Source organism: Rosa rugosa, chromosome 2, assembly GCF_958449725.1.
Source record: "Rosa rugosa chromosome 2, drRosRugo1.1, whole genome shotgun sequence".
Taxonomy (NCBI): Eukaryota; Viridiplantae; Streptophyta; class Magnoliopsida; order Rosales; family Rosaceae; genus Rosa; species Rosa rugosa.
In genome coordinates, this window is record NC_084821.1 from 27,310,494 (window position 1) to 27,325,924 (window position 15,431).

Sequence of the window (15,431 nt, forward strand, 5' to 3'; positions counted from 1 at the left end):
TTGATAAGGTGTGTCTATTGTCACAATAGGGTATGCTTAGTTTACCCTACATAGAAAAATTTAATAAAATATTTCCGTACTAACCTTAACTAAAGATAAAAAACATAAATACCTGCTTATGCAAATTCATCTTTCGATTGAAAAAAATATAACTGCATTCTGCAAATCCTTGCCTCAATTTTCGCCACCGCCTCTCAACGGTCAACCCCAGCTATCATCAATCTCTTCCACAAGTAGCTGGCCCCTTAGGAGAACATGAATTGTCTCAACATAATGGTCCCTCCAATCGGTAAATAACCCAGGAAATTGATAATTGTGGTGCGTGGGTGATGTAAGAGTCTCTACGACTCTACAACGTCTGCATCTTATTTTTTTTTGTTTTCCCTATTATTCCTTTTTTTTTATAATTTTTTTCTCTCTTTAACTGGAGGGCAGTATTGGAATATTGGGTAGCAAAATATAGATGTAGGGTGAACAAAGCAAATTGTAGGGTGACAATAGCCTCACTCATTTTGATATTTCGATGATAACTCTCGAGGAAAAACAGTCCGTAGAGTTTTGAAATCGGGCCTAATATTTTAAAGAAAGAAAACATAATTTCAAATAATCTGCACCGATCTAATGCTCATATTTCCAACAAAAAAAAGAAGATCTAATGCTCTTATAAAGAAAAAAGAGATAGTGAAACCATCTCTTTATTACTCTTATTTAAAAGAAGGATCACTTTTAACTTTGACCATGACATGATCAATTGGAGAAGTCTTTACACATTTAGCAACATCCTTTGGCTTGTTCTTGCCACCAAGAAAGTGACCACGTTGACGTCCAGAAGAAGAAAGAAACACCAAATTAACAAACCAAAATTTGGACCACGCCATGACTCAAATCATCTTCTCCAATATCTGTAGAAAAAAAAAAAAAAAAGTTTACGAGCTAACCTTGGCAAAGTTGCACAAACCTCGTTGGATTGAAACACATCCAGCCCTATACCATCATCCTGAACCATAGTATCGGAAGTCTCTTAGAAATATCCCAACTCCAAACGCATCCTCTTTGACATAATCATTCTCTCATGGTTGGCCCTGAGGGGTCGCCTCAGACCACTGGCTTTCGGGGGCCTCTAAAGCATAAAAAAAATCTGTATATATTTTGCAGAAGGTATATAATTCCGGACATTGTTTAATATGAAGTTACTCTACTTTGGACATTGTTTACAACAAAAACCTTCTACACAAAACTATTCAATAATTGGAGGATAAAAAATGATATAAAATTTCTCCCAAAAGAAGACGTGTGAAATTGCCGGAGGAGGGTGGGGTGGAGGCCAGAAACAGAAGCGGTGTAATGAGAAAGAAGCTCCACATGAAGCAGAATCGAAAATTTGGTACGAAAATTTTCGGGAAGAAGGACAGATACCAAATTTAGAGGTGTTAATTCAGAAACATTAATTTATTTTTGAAAAATGACAGAAACCATTTTTCAGATTCTGCTTCTTTTTTTATTTGATACAATCAGATTCTGCTTCTGAAAATAACAGGAAACAAAACCTTAACCGAGCCCACAGTCAGATGTTACTGTTTAATTCCCCACCAACCCTGATATGACCTACCCACCCACAATTTTCCTACCAAAAATAACTAAACCTACATTTTTCAAACCTCCTCACGCGAACCAACCGCGCGTCCCTACACTCTCTCCCCCTCTCAGTTTAAAAACCAAAAAAAGGACCCACCACTAATCGGGCTTTACGAGAGTCAGACTCCACTTTAAGAAAAGGCACGTTTTTGGAGATTCCACCCCCAATATTATATACGTTGGAGCGTGAAACGAACGCGCCGGAGGTTGCGAGTGCGGTGGTAGTGATGCCAAAAACCCCTAATAAAACTCTGCCCTCCCTCTCCCTCTCTCTCTCTCTCCGTATCTCTCCTTTTCTCCTCTGCCTCTGAACTCACGCCCATGAAGTGAAAGAGTACAAACAAACCCACCCACAGACTGAGAAAGAGAGAAGGCCAGAGACTCATAAAACCCTGCTCCTCTCTCTCTGTGTCCACACTCACCTATCAATCTCCGCCTCCAGAGGAAGCAATGGCAATGGCCTTCTGCTTCACTCCCTCCTCTTCCTCTTCCTCCTCCGCCTCCAAGTTCAATCCGCACCGTCCGATTCCGTCTCTCTCAGCCTCTCCCGTCGTGCACCTCCGCCTCAGCGTGTCCCCGCCCTCTCTGGCGCACTGCGGCCGCCAGTTCCGGCGGGTGCTGTTCGCCGCCGGGGGCGGAGACGGCGGATTTGGCGGCGGAGGATACTCCGGAGGCGGTAGAGGCGGGGATCACGGCGGCGAGGACAATGCCGGCGGGAAAAACAAGGTGGAGGCCCTGATGGTGCTGAAGGAGTCCGGCCGGGGGTTGGAGAGCCTGCCGAAGGACTTGGCGGCGGCGATCCAGGACGGGCGGATCCCCGGCGCGGTTGTGGATAAGTATTTTGAGCTGGAGAAGAACGGCTTCTTTTCGTGGCTGTTGCAGTTTGCTGGGTTTAGGGAGCGTTTGTTGGCTGATGATCTTTTCTTGTTCAAGGTCTTCATGGAGTGTGGTGTTGGTCTTTTCACCAAGGTCTCTTTGTGGATTTTTCTGTGTCACTTCCGAATTACAATGCCTTGTCTATTCTTCATTTCTTATCATTTGCAATCAATTTCGGATTCTGTTTCGTTTTGTAGACTGCTGCAGAGTACCAGAAACGCCAAGAAAACTTTTTCAATGAGCTTGAAGTTGTGTTTGCAGATGTGGTATGGATGCCTTTTGTCAATTGTATTCCTACTGCTCAACTTTGTTAACATGAATTTAGTCAAATTGCACATAGTTGTCAAAGTTACTTGCATTATATGTATGAAGCTTTTGATACAGATCACAGCATTGTCGCTAGCTTTCATAGATAAATAGTGTACTTCTTTGCATAAAATGATTATTCATAGATTAGATTATTTCGCCTCAGCAGTTGCATAAGCTAATATCTAGCATGGTTTGATGGCTTGTGAATTCTCTATGCCAGAACTGGACTTCCCTGGTGGTGAATTTTAAGGATTAAATGGAGATTACTTGAAAAGAAAGGGTTTATTCTCAAAAATGAAAAAGAGCTGTGTAGTCGTCAGACAATAGTTATTCATGTGGAAAAATCTTCAGTATTGATGTGTTGTTTCGGCATTGTATTCTGAATCTGTTTAGTTCCTGTCATTCATGTTTGCTATATTTTTCTCTTAGGTAATGGCCATAATTGCAGATTTCATGCTTGTATATCTTCCTGCCCCAACTGTTTCTCTTCGACCACCAGTTGCACTCAGCGCAGGGGCAATCACCAAGTTTTTCCATGGTTGCCCTGATAATGCATTCCAGGTTACTTTTCTATGAACCCCTAAAGTTCGAAAGCGTAAGAGCAAAATCTAGATAAAGTTACTTAATAGGATTCTGAAATTCTGTCTGCAGATCGCTATCTCAGGAACATCATACTCCTTATTTCAGAGGATTGGTGCAGTAGTGGTAAGGAGGATTTTATTTGAAGTTTTGAAGTAAGAATGGCATCATATATATTTCATAATCCTCATTTGTTTGGGCAGAGAAATGGGAGCAAGCTCTTTGTTGTTGGTACTGCTTCATCACTGGTTAGTATTTTCCCAACTTCTTGTTACTGGATCCTTTGGAAATTCTTTTGTCATTGATTCGTGAATGCTTGAGTGCATGTTTGCATGAAAAATGTTTTCACATTTATCAGTTTAAAGTTGATCAAATAAATCTCACAACAAACATATCGTACACTTATCAACAAATCAAATAAAGTAATGATGTGAAACTTTTAAACACTCAAAACCGGTGCTTGTTTACTTTTGATCATATTTGCTCTTGGTTGACGTCCATCTCATTTAGCTAAAGAACCATTAGCTCTTACAAAGTCATTTTCCCATCTGTACGGTTAACTTCTATGTTTTCGTTTTTTTTTTCATCGATATCTCAAGCCAATCATTCTCCCTTGAGTGGGAAATGGTTGGGAATCATCCAATTGTCAAAGATGTTGTGAAGGTACACCTGAATAGATAAAAAGAATATGTCAAGACTGGGATCTATAATAATTTTCTGTCAATTTATAACATTTGGCTGGTTTTGATGAATTAATGATTACCACCCCAACTTTAGGGGCTAGGTTGGCCCTCCCCTGGACAATTGTGCACATCTTTCTTCATTTTTGAGCATTTGATGATACTCATGACAGCTTGGGTTAGGTTACAATATTGATATATCATGGCTTAGTCTCCTTTATTAATGATATGGTCTTATCATGAGCTGAATAATAGTCTTTTCACCTTTTAATTTGTGCAGAGTCTCCTCTTTTAATGATATAGCACCCTCTGTCATACCTTTAAGTTTTTAAGAAGACAGGAAGGCATGGGAAAATGTGAGGGTCAAGTTATAGTTGAAATAAATGCATTGTCATAAAGTACTAGGCTACAGCTCTTTGTTTTTGAAACTTGAATCCAACCGTTTGGATCAATAGTTACTTGCAACGGCCACTCTGTCTAGGTTCATAAATTCTGTCATGGGCACTGAATTTTTCAGGTGAGAGCGGAATCATTATTTTCTGTTTGAACTCCAGGGTCAAAATCTTTCCTGGTTTTTGCATTTTGCTAGGAACCTCGTTACTGGACCACCTTTTATTTGTCGAATGTTTTCACATCTGTAGGTTATCTTGTGTGCTCTGTTGACCAAGATATCAGTATTGTAGGCAGTCAAACTCTCTAGGATGACTGAAAATTCAAGTTGTGTTCAACACTTGAACTAAGTGTAATGTCAAATATCAAGAAGCATTTGATTAGTTTTATAACTCACCTATTCTCGGTTGGGCATTAAATCCAAAAACTCAGCTCAGTATTAATAGCCTAGTTTCATTCCTATATAAATGTGAAGTAACAGTTAATGCCTTCCATTGTTTCATATTATCCTAATGGAGTTTGCTGTTCATGTGGTGTTTCATTGTACCATTTCGTTGATCTTCTCTTTTCTCTCTCTTTCTGCTTTTTTGTTTTTTGGATGCTTGTAGGTTTTTAATAATACTGGTCGAAAAGGATACCAATGTTGAATCTTTTAATGGCCAGACACACTTTCAGTGCAGCTTTTGTTCATATAAGTCACAATATTTTGCAAAGTTTTTGGTCATAGCACTAAATTTCAGAGTGCTGATTCATAATGCATCTCATCTTTGATTAGGTTGGCACAAGTGTTACAAATGCCTTGATCAATGCAAAGAAGGCTGTTGGTAGCTCCGCAGAGGCTGAAGCTGAGAATGTACCTATAGTATCCACTAGCCTTGCATACGGTGTCTATATGGCAGTTTCTAGCAATCTCAGGTACTTAAACTTTGATCAGTGCTAGTTTGTTCAGTGAAATGGTGTAACTTTGTCTGCTTTTTTTTTTTTTTTTGGTCTAATTGCTATTGGTTCATACATTCTCTGTTTCAAATTTCGCTTTCTTTCTTTGCATTTCTACCTTTCTCAATTGTGCTTTAAACATCATAGGTATATGTTATATATCATCTCTGTCGAAAGGTGGCAGTTTTCCTTTAAGCTCTCTTCTTTATTTTGTTTTATTGGAAATTATGCTAAAGCTACTAGGTGTAAAACAGAATAGGACTTTGAAATGACTTATGTAAGTTTCCCTCGAGAGTGAACAAGTTGTCCTCATAAAACCATGAATCAGACATTTGAATGAAAGTGATGTCCAATTAGATTAAATTTTTTATTGGACAAAAAATATTTTAAGGTGGAATGATATTTTGTGCTTTGTGAATGGAATTGCTGCATTAGTGCAGAATTAAGGGCAATGAAATATATTTTATATCATCACAACCACAACTTTTTTAACAGGTACCAAGTATTGGCTGGTGTTATTGAACAAAGGATGTTGGAGCCACTACTACATCAACACAAGCTAATGCTAAGCGCAGTATGCTTTGCCGTTCGAACTGGCAACACATTCTTGGGTTCATTATTGTGAGAACTTATGCTGTCTGAAATTTTCAAATACAACAAATTTTCTGCCTTGCAAAAATGTCCCCTAACTACTTTTCATTGCAGGTGGGTGGACTATGCTCGTTTAATCGGGATTCAGAAGGCCCATTAGTTATACAACGGGTGCACTTTCTATTTTTCTAATTTGATTTTCTCCAGGCATAGGTTCTCTACATTTGTTGCATACATTATGCAATTAGACGATTGAAGTGATTGGGGTTTTATATGCTAGGTTCCATGGGTTTTCCGCCCTCCTTTTATTTATACCGCCCGAGTCTGAGCTGACTTTTTCTATTTGATTCTCCTTTTCCTTTCTTTTACAATTTTTTTACCCATTTTCTCATTTTTCTTGTCTTGATGCTGTAAGGATTTTGTTCTGGAAATCTCAACAGTAAGAAAATGATTTTACTGTTGTCTATTGACTATGGTGGAGCTTGTGTACCTAGTTTATATATTAGCATCTGAAGAAATTTTGAAGGAATATTTGTACTCCTTTATTAGCATTCCACTTTCGATTCCACTAAAGGACGGTTATTTAGAGACGCGAGGAATATGCTAATGAAAATTGAAAAGAGTACTTTATAAAGGAATTGAGACTGCCGAATACATAAGACAGAGATAAGACTTGCGTAGTGGTGCTGGAGGTATTAAAAACAAACAATAATATTCATTTGATTAGTAACTGATCAAGAAAATTATGTCTAATCATCGTTGGATGTAAATCTAAAGGTAGAAAAAATTATTTTTGAGTTGTTTTATTTTCTGTTGTAAGACATTAACCATAGCTAGAACTCTTTTAATTTTCACAAATATGACCTAGCTCTGCTAGGGTTTGGGAAACGACATCCGATCGGGTTTCGTCATCCCTGTACCTGCTCCATCTCATGGAGTTATTCACGGGTTCAGGCCTGTTCCTTCTTATTCTCGTCGCTATCCAAAGTGGTGATGGTGTTGTGCTTGGCGGCGGCGGCGGAGGCGGTCGTCTATCAATTCCAGAAGGCTTGCCGAAGGTTATCTCATCCCGGGATGGGGTTTTGGAGGCTTCTTTCTGTGATACTTTTCTTGCGTTACCGATGGACGGCAAAAGGATTCGGGCGGCGGGACAGTGGAGCCCGTTCACTGCTCCGGTTTTTAGGCTCGTTTGGGCGGCGGCTCCTGGTGGAGATGGTTGGGGATTGAGGGATCCGGGCATCAATTTTGATTTGGATCCTCACGGTGGTGGCTGTGGGAGTTCGCAAAATTTCTGGGGTTGTTGTTGCCGGCCGGCTGATTCGGTTCCACAGGGTGGTGGTCATCGACCTCAGTTTGTCTGTTGTTGGCATCAGAAGGACCCAGATCTGGGATCCGGGTGGGTTGTGCAAATGGATCAGGATCTGGGATCCAGGAGGGAGTGGGGCTTGGGCTGCGTCCCACTATTGTTGGACTGTTGCTCAGTTGCTAACTTGGTTTGGGGCTCCTATGCGTTACTGGTATTGGATTCAGGACCCAAGTCTTTGGTATCTGTTCGTGAAAGATCGTCTGCCAACATGGCCATGTTCTGACACCCTTGGCCGGCTTCGATCTTTAGGTGGGAGAGTGCCTTCATTCCGGCGCCAAGTTGATTTTTGTCAATTTGTGCATTGGAGTTCGATGGGTAGTCAAACCACCGACTACTCAATTCACTACACGGCTGCAATCCGTAGTGTAAAATCAGCGCTGCGTCTTGACGTTGCTGCTCTTGCGTTATTATGTTTTTATATTTCATATGTATTTTTCGTTTCGTACTGCTTTATTCCCTTCTGGATGTCTTTTGGCATCGCATCGTTGTAATCTTTCAATTTCAATAAAGAGCTGACCTCCTTCGATTCAAAAAAAAAGTAAGCATTATAAAAACAAATTAAAGTAGCACTGCCAACTGCCTAAAACCTCATTATGAGACACCTCCTCATTCATGTTCAGGATTTCTTCAAGTCTCTTCAGAAATGGGCTTGTTTGGAAAGTCAAAATAAAAAATACCTCTAAACTTTTCCTCTTCTATGAAATCTATATAGGGGTATGTTATTTAACCAACAACATCAAAGTTCATTCATTTCATATAAACCATCAGCAATTAGCATTTACATCGTTCCTACTTTTTACAAGCTAAACATCAGACATAGATCTCAATTATTACCAAACAGTGTCTCCCAAACTATTAAAAGTAATAAGGGTTCTTGACCCAAAGCACCAAAATGAGATAAAATTGTCCCACTTACCCCAGTAAGAGATTTTTATTCCCTCTTACCCGATTTAAAATAAAATAACAACTTTGCCCTCCATCTAATTAATGAATTACATCTATGCCATCAAATTCTCTCTCTTCTCTCTATCCCTTTGCGCGCGATATGCACTCTCTCTCCTCTCTCTCTCTCTCTCTCTCTCTCTCTCTCTCTCTCTCTCACTGCCGCCGTCAGATTCAGACTCTGCCGCCGGTCTCACCGAGCTCACCACGTCGCCGGAATGGTTTGGGTCATGATGCAGAAGACGCAGAACCGGCGGAGGCCAGGAGATTTCGTCGGAGCCGATTTTGGACATCGTCTCCGAGCGCCGGTTATGGACAGAGGCGACGCCGGTTATGGCAATCGTCTTCGAGCGCCTCCGCTGATGCTTCACCGCCTGCGACACCGTCAACTGCACCGGCTCCAGCTCCGACAATCCCAATGTCGGCGACCGAGCCGAGGACCACAAGAAGGACCACCACCGGAAAATCATCACCAACAACTCTTACGCTGGAGACGACGGTATCGACCCGACCCGGTCAGGGCTTCGCCATGTTGGAATTCGGATCTCCATGGTTGATTCCTATATTCGAGTCCAGTTTGGCAGGGTTGCAGCTTTGGCACAGTTTCGAGCCAGGTTCACGAAGGGATCTTACCAAAAAAAAACAAAGCGTTTAAGGGATATGAAAACTAAAATAATCAAACCAGCAATTTTGATTTGATTATCATGTCTTTCATGCAAACAAAGATGAAAAGCAAACCTCAGCTTTTGTTTTTATTTTTTTTAATTTTTTTTATGACAAAATACTTTGGTTGAATACTGTTTTGGACGTTTTGGACTATAGAGTGAGAAAATGGGGGCAGAAGGCCCCGAAAGAAAGAAAAAAGGTTTTATTAGAGGGGGCAATAGACGTCTGCTGGGGGGCAATAGACATCTATTGGGGGATAATAGATGTTTTGAATTGATGTAATATCCTCGTTTTTTTCTTTAATTAAAGTTTTATTTGTCTAATTTTACGGAGATTAGTTCCCATTCCGGCGACCGAAAGTTCTATTAGGGGGCAATAGATGTCTATTGGGGGGCAATACAGATTTATTCAGGAGGTAATAAACCTCTCCAGCTCGATATAAGATCTACAACAACCTCTTTGGAGACTTCCGGAGAAGTTTCATATATTTCTATTGCCCCCCAATAGAGGGCAATCGACGCTTATTGGGGGGCAATAGAGGTCTACTGCCCCTCTATTGGGGAGCAACAAACCTTTCCAGTGAGATTTTCAGAAAATTCGTGGGTGGTGGCCGGTGACCAGATTCCGGCAAAGTTGGTCGGAATCCGGTGACCGGGCTCCGGCGAAGTCCCTTATGGTTTCTCTCTCTTCCATTTTCTCTCTCACTCTCTCTAAGTAACAAAGGTGAGGGTAAAATGGTATTAAAAAAAAAATAAAAACAAAAAAAAAATCTTAATGGGGTATTAGGGAAGACCTCCTTAGAGTGTTTTGGGTAAGAGGGAATTAAAAAAACTTAATGGGGTAAGTGGGAAAAAAATCTCTAGAAATGGGGTAAATGGACAAAAACCCAAGTAATAACATAGGTGTGGACGTGAACCTTCAAGCTTATTAACTAGGTTCCAAACCCCATATTCGGAGAACAAACAAAAAATTGAATCCAACATATCAAATTAGAATGACTGAATAAGAAAATTGAAGCAATTAGTTTGCTTGTATGTGTTGAGAATATATGTCATCCCACATGGGAAAAACGGGACATTGCCTATGGGTTTATAAGGGTTTGGACCACTTCATCCATTGCCAATTGGTTTTGGATGTGAACCCCAGATTACTCTTTCATGGTATCAGAGCGGGTTACACACGTGTGCATGCCTAACGGCCACACGGGCTCCACGTCACCCAAAGTTGTCCACGTGTATGGCTTGAAAATTCACCACACGTGCGGGGGCATGTTGAGAATATATGTCATCCCACATGGAAAAAATGGGACATTGCCTATGGGTTTATATATAAGGGTTTGGGCCACTCCATCAATTGCCAATTGGTTTTGGATGTGAACCCCAGATTACTTTATCAGTATGAGCATGGTCATATTATTTTGGTACACAACATTTTTGTAAGTGTTATTTAAATTTTAGGTTTTCATATCTATTTTAGAAAGCACTGAAATATAATTTGTCTATAGAAGAAGAAAAGAGAATATTTTATCCTATCATGTGACTCATAAATAAATATGAAATTACATGCCGTGCTCACAAATGTATAACTAAATCAACCAGTTCAATTCAAATGCTACCATTAATGGTTAAATACTTTCATGTATGTAATGAAAGACAACACTGCCAAAATAAAAAGTGGAATTGATCACTTTTCCTATTTTTGGGAATTGTAGTATTCTGTGCATAGTCTCTAAAATCTGAAACCAATATCTATCTTGTTTTGCAAAATTATGCGATAATTACCCCTTACCCTAAAAAAAAAAAATTATGCGATAATTTCACCCTCCATGCAAGACCTGTATATGACTCGAGTAGTGTGAATATCAGCTGCATGTACTATGTCACAGCAGTCCTTTCCTTTCATCTCCAAACGGAATTCTGGCGATGTATAGACCTCAATTTTGGTGATGGAATCCGCAGAGTGGTTACCACTTGAAGAACATGACACCAAACCACGCGGAGCTACTCTTGAATAAGTTGTAACAGTCTTAGTCTTCCTTCCATCGACACGATGATCAATAGAATCAAAATAAAACACATGGGGAGCTCGACATGGATCCTTGGAGGGCAACCTGGTGTTGAACATGTAGAATGGTCGGCTTGCGTTCCTCCAACGCGAGAATGTCTCAATGGGCCTCCTTAAAGTGCTCCGGGGGATTATGTTTTCATAAATGTGAGCAGAATAACCCCATGAGATTGAGAAAGACCAATTGCTTGGTCTGTGGTAGCATATGGTTTGTTGAAGAAGACGAGAAGGATCAACTTTGGCAGCTTTCATGAGGTGGTTAATGGAGTCAGAGCGGTTCATGGAAGGAAAGATTGGGTCAACAGTATCGAGGTGGTGGATGGAGAGGAATGGAGATTGCGGATGAGACGATAGAAGACCTGATATGTCACCACGGAGATCAATCTGTGATTAAGAACACCAAGGGTATTAATAGTAATAATATAAATTTTAAATAATTAACCATGTTAACATTTAAGTGGATGACGGAGCCATGCATTGAACACAGAGCAAACTATTCTTTCGCCTTTTACTAAAAATGTGTGTGGCGCTTTAAATGGGATCTTTGGAAGGGTGCACCTCTGTGGGTGCCCCTGTAAATTGGAAAGGAAAAAAAAACAATCAAGTGGATGAGCGTAGAATATGAAAGGAGATTCATTTAAACTCAAGACTTTTAGTATAAGAAAAGGGGAGAATTTCACAAATGGTCACTCAACTATGACTCATTCGACACTTTGGTCACTCAATTTTCAAATATTTCACTTTGGTCACTCAACTATTACTATGTCAATCACTTTAGTCACCCAAGGGGCATTTTATCTCACTTTAATCACTTCTCTCAATCATTCTAATACAGATTTCTCAATTTTTCACAATTGGTTGGACGAAAATATCATTAATATTGTGGCAAATAATTTTTTTTTAATGAAAAAAATTACTAAGTGAATAACAGAATTAAAGTTGAGTGACCAAAGTGATATATTTAAAAGGTGAGTGACCAAAGTGTCGAATAGGTAAAAGTTGAGTGATCATTTGTGATATTCTTAAGAATAAATAGGGATATGCTATGAACTGTTAGAGAACTATGCCATTAAAATAATATAACTAGTCGTCACTAGGACTTCGCACTTACAAATCACTAGACCAGATGGTCATGATCAAGTATATATGTGTTACAATATATCAAATACTGCCGCACTGTATAATTTTGAAAATAGTGTGTGTTTTCTGAAGGAAAATTATATAATATAAAATCTCAATAAATAAGTATGAATAACCAGTTATCCAGAACGTAATTTATAAAAAGTGATTACCTGGTGAAGCCCTTTTTCTTCAGTTAGAATAACTCCTAAATCGGTTAAACATTCGTGTAATGTCAAATCGCTAAACCAGGAGTATGAATATCTCTCAATACAATCATCCAACTTTGTTGACAATGCTGCCACCAGTGGGTAACTCAAAATATAACCAGCACCACCGAATGCCATATCGAACGAAAAATCAGAATTAGACTTGACAAACTCCGAACTTGTACCAATGTAATGATACCTAGTATGGTCATACTTTGCTAGAACTTCAACCAAATTATCAAGCACAAAAATGGTGTCATCATCCGACATTACATACCATCTTACATTTTTGTCACCCTCTCTAAATATCTCCAAAATTGAACGCACTATTCGTACTTGTATCGGATTCGCAATTTTCGGGTACACTTTTAATCTAGTGACGTCCTCATTGACACGAAAAGGAGGATAAGATGATGGCCAAGGCAAAAACTCTGAAGTAGGAGCTCTATCCAAAAAGAGGTATCCTCGACTGACATTAGGCCGCCACCATGCTTTAATGTATGCTGTTTTGTGCTTCAATGTCTTGAGAGCGCCAACCATTCCGATCACAATGTGGCTTAAATTGGTAGAAGGGTGGCTGTGGGGACGTGTAGCCGTGGCCTGGAAGTTTTTTTGGAAGGTTCTGATGAGGAGACTGGAAGGTTGATAGTTAAATGATTCGTCAAAGAAAAAAATGTACAAAGATATTAGGATTAAGCTTGAAATTGCTAGGATTAAGCTTGAAATTGCTAGGGATTTTAATAGAACTCCAAAAGATAAAGGGTTTGCTTGTTTTTGTCGAGTTGTGGTAGAGTTGTGGGAGCGTGGGGAACGCATTTTGAAGGATATGATGGCACAATACTCAGAATGGAAGAAAGGAAGGCTGGGTTCTCGTATGTAAATCAAAAGATATGGGTTTGGTTTTTGCCTTCAAGTCAGCTTCAACTTCTCAAACACAAAAACCCTATACTTGATTTTTTTTTTTTTTTTTTTTTCCAGTGCTTCTCCAATCTCACTACAATTGCAAATCTTCTATTTGAAACCTCACCATCCTCGATCAGATTTTTCAGTACAAATACTGCTCCAATACACTTAACCCACAACGTAAACAACAAGAACGTTTTCCAGGGATAAAAAATTGTGGGTTGGCAAGAGAGTTTGACAAGGAGGACAATCAGAGATTCCACCTGCTATCTTGTCTAGCTCGGCCGTTTCATCCCTCCGATGTTTGTTGCTTGCCCAAGTTTAATCTTGTGTCTCCAAGTGACAACTCCTAAACCATAACTATGACGGAAACATGTAAAAAGGGGATTGACTTTGCTGGGCCTAAGATTTTCATAAGAAATTGGGGAAATAGATGGGTAGAAGATGAACAAAGCGAACGTGTTTTAAAGAAATTAGGGGTTGAGCATAATTTTCTTAATACTGACCATGTGTACATTATTTCTGTTAAAGACCACTGGTCTTGATCATTCGGGAGGAAAGAAATTAGGAGTTAACAGTGTTTGAGAAAGTTAGTTAGATATTAATCGAAATGGCAGGTGTCAAATTTTGAGTGAGAGACAGAAGAGGAAACAGAAAATTTGGGACAGAGGATTTCTAACCTGTTGTTTTTACTCTGGTACATAATTTAAGAGAGTTTCTTCAGCGTTTCAAAGTAGGGCTGGGCGCGGTGCGGTTCGGGTCGGTTTGGACCTGAAACCGCAACCGCTTTAAAATGGTTTGGACTGCATTTTCGGTTGCACCGTTTTATCGGTGCGGTGCGGTGCGGTTTGCACCCAAAACCGCATACTAAAACATGCAACCAAAACCTGGAAATTTGAAAACCTGCAGACTTGAAAATAATAGAAAAATCAACTAAAAACTGAAACTTCTACAAACCAACTACAGAACTACTAATACAATCGGTCTGAATAGATTCAAATTAGTGAATTACACTAATACAAAGCATTTGTTAAAGTTCAAAACTTCAAATTAACCAAATGCAGAAAGTGGGAAACTGAGAATGGGAGTTCATAATGGTGCCAAATTACAGACCAAAATAAAATGGTAGTCCAACAAGCAAACAAATGCCAAAGTGCCAAACTCAGAGTTGCCGAGTGCCGACTTCAAGCTTCCTCCAAGCAATCCAACTCCTTCACTTCATTCCTCAGTGTCACTAACAGCAGATTCCCCTCCATCTGTCCATCAAATTCCCAACAAGTGCAAAGCAGAAAAACAAATAAACCCATCCAAATCAGAAAGCTATCTTACAAATCCAAAGAAACTACAGATTCATATCCTTATAAATGATCGCAGAATTAACAATGCAAAACACAGCTATTTTACAAATCAGGAAGTTCAAAAACAAAAAATTAAAACGGTGAAACCCTTACCAATTTCCAGCTTTTCCAACTCCTCATACATCTGCAGCTCATCTTTGGTTGGTTCCTTATACACATCAAATCCCGCTCCCCTTAGCCAATCACTCAAGCAAACTAATCCCTCAACCATCTTAGGGGTAAGGGAAGCTCTAAAAGGGTCCACGACCCTTTTTCCAAGGCTGAATGCAGCTTCGGACGCCACGGTTGAAGCAGGTACAGCAAACACATCTTTGGCGATTTGGGACAGAATGGGATATCTTTGAGCATTCTCCTTCCACCAAGCCAAAATTTCAAACTTGGGGTTCGAAGGGTCTTCTGAAGCTTCCAATAGATACTTGTCCAGCTCATTCTTGATCACCACAACGTCCTTCTCTTGTCGCAAAAGGTTGAATTGATGCAGATTTGCTGCATGACTATCCTCAGCAACTTGCTGATGCATAGACTCGATCCTTGGCATTGTCACGTTCCTTGAAGCTGCTGCAGCAGCTGGATCTTCGTCTGCAATTGAAGGAAAAGTTGAGAAATTAGTGTATCTATATTTTGTAAACTATCAAAATCAAAAATGTGAGAACAGAAAAAACAAATAAAGAGTAACCTGCATAAAAATCAAACAGCAAGCTCAAGGTTGTCTTCACTTCATCGATCATCACTTCCACACATCCTTGGTCTGCTTGCAGCTTTGGGAAGAAGAATTCAAGATACAATAGTTTCTATCTTGGATCTAAAA

General features: G+C 39.7%; 2 protein-coding genes across 2 annotated transcripts; one reads left to right on the forward strand and one right to left on the reverse strand.

Moving 5' to 3' along the window:
* Nucleotides 1-1,908: 1,908 nt before the first annotated feature.
* On the forward strand, nt 1,909-6,527 carry LOC133734515 (protein RETICULATA-RELATED 4, chloroplastic-like). Its single transcript, XM_062162147.1, has 8 exons — nt 1,909-2,604; nt 2,709-2,777; nt 3,250-3,381; nt 3,472-3,525; nt 3,603-3,647; nt 5,245-5,384; nt 5,901-6,026; nt 6,111-6,527. The coding sequence occupies exons 1-8, from the start codon at nt 2,086-2,088 to the stop codon at nt 6,154-6,156; spliced, it is 1,131 nt and encodes a 376-aa protein (XP_062018131.1). The 5' UTR covers nt 1,909-2,085; the 3' UTR covers nt 6,157-6,527.
* A 4,023-nt stretch (nt 6,528-10,550) lies between these two features.
* LOC133733212 (uncharacterized) lies at nt 10,551-13,673 on the reverse strand. The gene is made up of 2 exons (XM_062160840.1): nt 12,327-13,673; nt 10,551-11,418 (listed from the first exon to the last, which is right to left on the reverse strand). Exons 1-2 carry the CDS (start codon nt 13,176-13,178, stop codon nt 10,774-10,776), a joined length of 1,497 nt encoding a protein of 498 aa, XP_062016824.1. The 5' UTR covers nt 13,179-13,673; the 3' UTR covers nt 10,551-10,773.
* Nucleotides 13,674-15,431: the final 1,758 nt, after the last annotated feature.

Excerpts from the sequence above, each read along its gene's own strand:
- LOC133733212 (XM_062160840.1), bottom strand. The coding sequence starts at position 13,178 with ATGCGTTCCCCACGCTCCCACAACTCTACCACAACTCGACAAAAACAA. Across the intron at positions 11,419-12,326 it reads AAGAAAAAGGGCTTCACCAG|ATTGATCTCCGTGGTGACAT; the intron begins GTAATCACTTTT and ends TCTTAATCACAG.
- LOC133734515 (XM_062162147.1), top strand. The coding sequence starts at position 2,086 with ATGGCAATGGCCTTCTGCTTCACTCCCTCCTCTTCCTCTTCCTCCTCC. Across the intron at positions 3,382-3,471 it reads GCCCTGATAATGCATTCCAG|ATCGCTATCTCAGGAACATC; the intron begins GTTACTTTTCTA and ends TTCTGTCTGCAG. Across the intron at positions 5,385-5,900 it reads GCAGTTTCTAGCAATCTCAG|GTACCAAGTATTGGCTGGTG; the intron begins GTACTTAAACTT and ends CTTTTTTAACAG.